The following is a 4172-nucleotide window of genomic DNA, read 5'->3' on the forward strand; positions in this document are numbered from 1 at the left end:
TTGCAATCCGTTGCCAGACACGAAAAAAGACAAAAAGGAAAAAAAAAAAAAAAAGATTAATTCCTTGGGGTTTTGTATTGCCCTTGCCTGGTTCTTGCTTATAAAATGTTAATACCTCATAGGAGAATTTTTGCATTAAGTCATTAACTCCTTAGCTGGGGAATTCATTTATTTTATTCTTGACTTCAGCATCTGAGCTAGACAAAGAACCTTAATTTCTTTTTTCAAGATGACCAGTAACGGGATCTTAACCCTTGACTTGGTGTTGTCAGCACCAGGCTCTCCCAAGTGAGCTAACTGGACATCCCTATATAGAGATCCGAGCCCGTGGCCTTGGTGGTATCAGCACCACACTCTCCAAAGTGAGCCACGGGCCGGCCCTTAACAGAAAATTTAAATGCTCAAAAAGCAAGTTGTAAATTCCAAAATTCTATGAAATGCAGGTACTCCACATTTAAATCACCCTATATGTTCAAATAACTAGTGGTAACCCTATCTCTTCCTGCCTCATCAGGAACTCTCCAGAAAGACAGCAACCAAGCTTTCCCGGGCTGATAGTGACCATTACTGGATGGTAGAGGAACGGCATTATCTAACTCACTATCCTCCCGACCACTTTTCTCCCTCCTTTTTGGAGGTAGCGGGGCACCAGCTGCGTCCAAGCTCAGACCTGGGGTCAGGAAGCTCAGGACTGCCATTTGCAACCCTGCCTGCACAGTTGGCCGGAGATAGTGAATCACTCTGGGCTGTGAAGGTGATAAACATTGATTGATTGATTGATTGATTGATTTTCTGTTAGGTCTCCTATAAGCAAATTTAAAGTCCTTCATTGAAAGTCCCTGATTTGGTCTTTAATTTCTCTTAATCTATCACATCTTTTTTTTTTTTTAAAAAAAAAGATGACCCGTAAGGGGATCTTAACCCTTGTCTTGGTGTTGTAAGCACCACACTCAGCCAGTGAGTGAACCGGCCATCCCTATATAGGATCTGAACCCGTGGCCTTGGTGTTATCAGCACCGCACTCTCCTGAGTGAGCCACAGGCTGGCCCTTAATCTATCACATCTTTACCCACTCTTCACACAGGGAAAATCCAATTGGTATTGAGAGCAGGGGGTTGGCTTTTGATATGGATCATGTCCCCCAGGCTCTTTGTATTAGTAGCTTGATCCCCAGTGTGACTGTTAAGACTGTGGGAAATCCTGTTATGGTAATTGCAAGGTGGGGCCCTGAAGAGGTGATTAGATTGTAGGACCATACCCAGTGAGTGGATTAATAATAGTGGTCATGGCCATGGTCCTGAGGGCTTTAAAAAAAAGAGTGCATGAGGAACTATCTCCTTTCTGCTCTGCCATTTTCTGCCATTGAGACCCTGGGTCACTGTCACCACCATCGCTTTCACCAAATGCGTTCCCTGGACTTTGGACTTCCCAGCCTCTGAAACTGTAAGCAATACATTTTGTTTTCTTATAGATTACCTGGTTCCAAAAAAAAAATAGATAAAAATAAAATAAAATAAATAGATTACCCAGTTCCTGGTATTTTGTTAAAAGCAACAGAAACGGGCTAATACAGCTTTCTTCTTTGGCGCAGATCTACAGCATTTGGAGTAATAAATTACCTTCTTGGTGTTTTTGTTTTGTTTTGATTTTTTGGTGGCCGGCAGGTAGAGGGATCTTAACCCATCAACCTTGGTGTTAGAAGGCGGCGCTCTAACCAACTGAGCTAACCGGCCAGCCTGCTTGATGTTAGTAAAAGAGATCTTTCTCACCTAATGGCTACAATGTCTTAAAGTCTTCCGTTAAAGATTAATTCCTTTGGGTTTTGTATTGCCCTTGCCTGGTTCTTGCTTTTAAAATGTTAGTGCCTCATAGGACAATTTTTGCATTAAGTTATTAACTCTAGGGAATTCATTTATTTTATTCTTGACTTCAGCATCTGATCTAGACAAAGAACCTTAATTTCTTTTTCTTTTTTTGTTAAAGATGACCGGTAAGGGGATCTTAACCCTTGACTTGGTGTTGTCAGCACCACGCTCACCCAGTGAGCTAAGCGGCCATCCCTGTATGGGATCCAAACCTTTGGCCTTGGTGTTATCAGCACCACACTCTCCCGAGTGAGCCACGGGCTGGCCCAAAGAACCTTAATTTCTGAAGAGGAGAGTTGGTGCTAAAAGTGGGAAAATGAAGGGTAAACAAAGGAGATGAAGGGGGAGAGTAGATGAACACAACTTTCCAGTTATCTCTGCACTTTTTTCTGGCTGCAGGTTATGCCTGCCACTTGTTGAATAAATGAATAGTTAAATGAACGAATGTGGGGCTGACTAGCATGGACTTAGGCATCACAGGGACAGAGTTTGGGGCATAGTGTCTGACCTTCTGAAGGCTGGAAGTCCCAAGGCAGAAAGAAGTGCTGAGCGGGTGTTAGGCTTGGTTTTGGCTTGCTTACGAGCTCCTTCACCCCCAGTCCTGGCTGCAGGAGCTCAGGGAATGTTTGGGCTAACATTTTTTTTTGGTGGCTGGCCAGTATGGGAATTCGAACCCTTGACCTTGGTGTTACCAGCACCATGCTCTCGCAAGTGAGCTAACCGGGTAACCTTCTCAGGAAATGTTTGAACCCAGATTATGGTTGGTGGAGAGGAGGGAACTGAAAATTTCAGTGACAGTTTCCTCCTTTCCCATGCCTGGAAATAGGGATGACAAATGGGTTTCATCTCATTCGCCTTCTGGTCAATTGATATGCCTGCAGGAGTTCTGTGTTAAGGATTCTGAAGCCCAGAGAGACAGTCTCATGATCAGCTACCATGGTCTGCCCTGATTCTGGATGGGAGAAGCAGCACCACGTATCTTGGCCTTGGAGGACTGATTTTGCCCTTTCTCCCTCTGTCTCTAGGGACTCAGCTGGAGCCTGGCCTGGGAGCCAGGATGGCCATCCACAAAGCCTTGCTGATGTGCCTAGGACTGCCTCTCTTCCTATTCCCAGCGGCCCAGGCCCAGAACCATGCCCCACCCGGCTGCAGCCCAGACCTCAACCCTCTCTACTACAACCTGTGTGACCGCTCTGAGGCTTGGGGCATCGTCTTGGAGGCGGTGGCTGGGGCGGGCATCGTGACCACCTTCGTGCTCACCATCATCCTGGTGGCCAGCCTCCCCTTTGTGCAGGACACCAAGAAGCGGAGCCTTCTGGGGACCCAGGTGTTCTTCCTCTTGGGGACCCTGGGCCTTTTCTGCCTTGTGTTTGCCTGCGTGGTGAAGCCTGACTTCTCCACTTGCGCCTCTCGGAGGTTCCTCTTTGGGGTCCTATTTGCCATCTGCTTCTCCTGCCTGGTGGCCCATGTCTTTGCTCTCAACTTCCTGGCCCGAAAAAACCATGGGCCCCGGGGTTGGGTGATCTTCACCGTGGCTCTGCTGCTGACTCTTGTGGAGGTCATCATCAACACAGAGTGGTTGATCATTACCCTGGTCCGGGGTGGTGCTGAGGGTGGCCCTTGGGGCAATGGCAGTGCCAGCTGGGCCACGGCCTCCCCCTGTGCCATCGCCAACATGGACTTTGTCATGGCACTCATCTACGTCATGCTGTTGCTGCTGGGTGCCTTCATGGGGGCCTGGCCCGTGCTGTGTGGCCGCTTCAAGCGTTGGCGTAAGCACGGGGTCTTCATGTTGCTCACCACGGCCACGTCCATTGCCATCTGGGTGGTGTGGATCGTCATGTATACCTACGGCAACAAGCAGCACCACAGCCCCACCTGGGATGACCCCACGCTGGCCATCGCCCTTGCTGCGAATGCCTGGGCCTTTGTCCTCTTCTATGTCATCCCTGAGGTCACCCAGGTGACTAAGGCCAGCCCAGAACAAAGCTACCAGGGGGACATGTACCCCACCCGGGGCGTGGGGTATGAGACCATCCTGAAAGAGCAGAAGGGCCAGAGCATGTTTGTGGAGAACAAGGCATTTTCTATGGATGAGCCAGCCTCAGGTAGGTCTCGGGACCCTCCCATGTCCCTTCCCCATCCCACGTCTTTTTTTTTTTTTAGAAAAGATGACCGGTAAGGGGATCTTAGCCCTTGACTTGGTGTTGTCAGCACCACGCTCTCCCAAGTGAGTGAACTTACGAGCCCTACATAGGGATCTGAACCCATGGCCCTGATGTTATCAGCACCACACTTTGCAAAGTG

General features: G+C 48.5%; 1 protein-coding gene across 3 annotated transcripts in view; it reads left to right on the forward strand.

The window, feature by feature from the left end:
- The first annotated feature begins 2803 nt into the window (after window positions 1–2803).
- The window catches only part of GPRC5C (G protein-coupled receptor, class C, group 5, member C), a 10516-nt gene continuing 9147 nt past the window's right edge, over window positions 2804–4172 (forward strand). For 2 of the 3 annotated variants that reach the window (XM_008563943.1, XM_008563944.1), the window contains exon 1: window positions 2804–3973. In XM_008563943.1, the coding sequence (XP_008562165.1) occupies window positions 2923–3973 (1051 nt within the window). In that variant the 5' untranslated portion in view covers window positions 2804–2922. The remainder of the gene's footprint in view (window positions 3974–4172) is intronic. The other variant, XM_008563942.1, reaches the window with a different exon arrangement.

This window comes from Galeopterus variegatus, unplaced genomic scaffold, assembly GCF_000696425.1.
Source record: "Galeopterus variegatus unplaced genomic scaffold, G_variegatus-3.0.2 Scaffold15657, whole genome shotgun sequence".
Taxonomy (NCBI): Eukaryota; Metazoa; Chordata; class Mammalia; order Dermoptera; family Cynocephalidae; genus Galeopterus; species Galeopterus variegatus.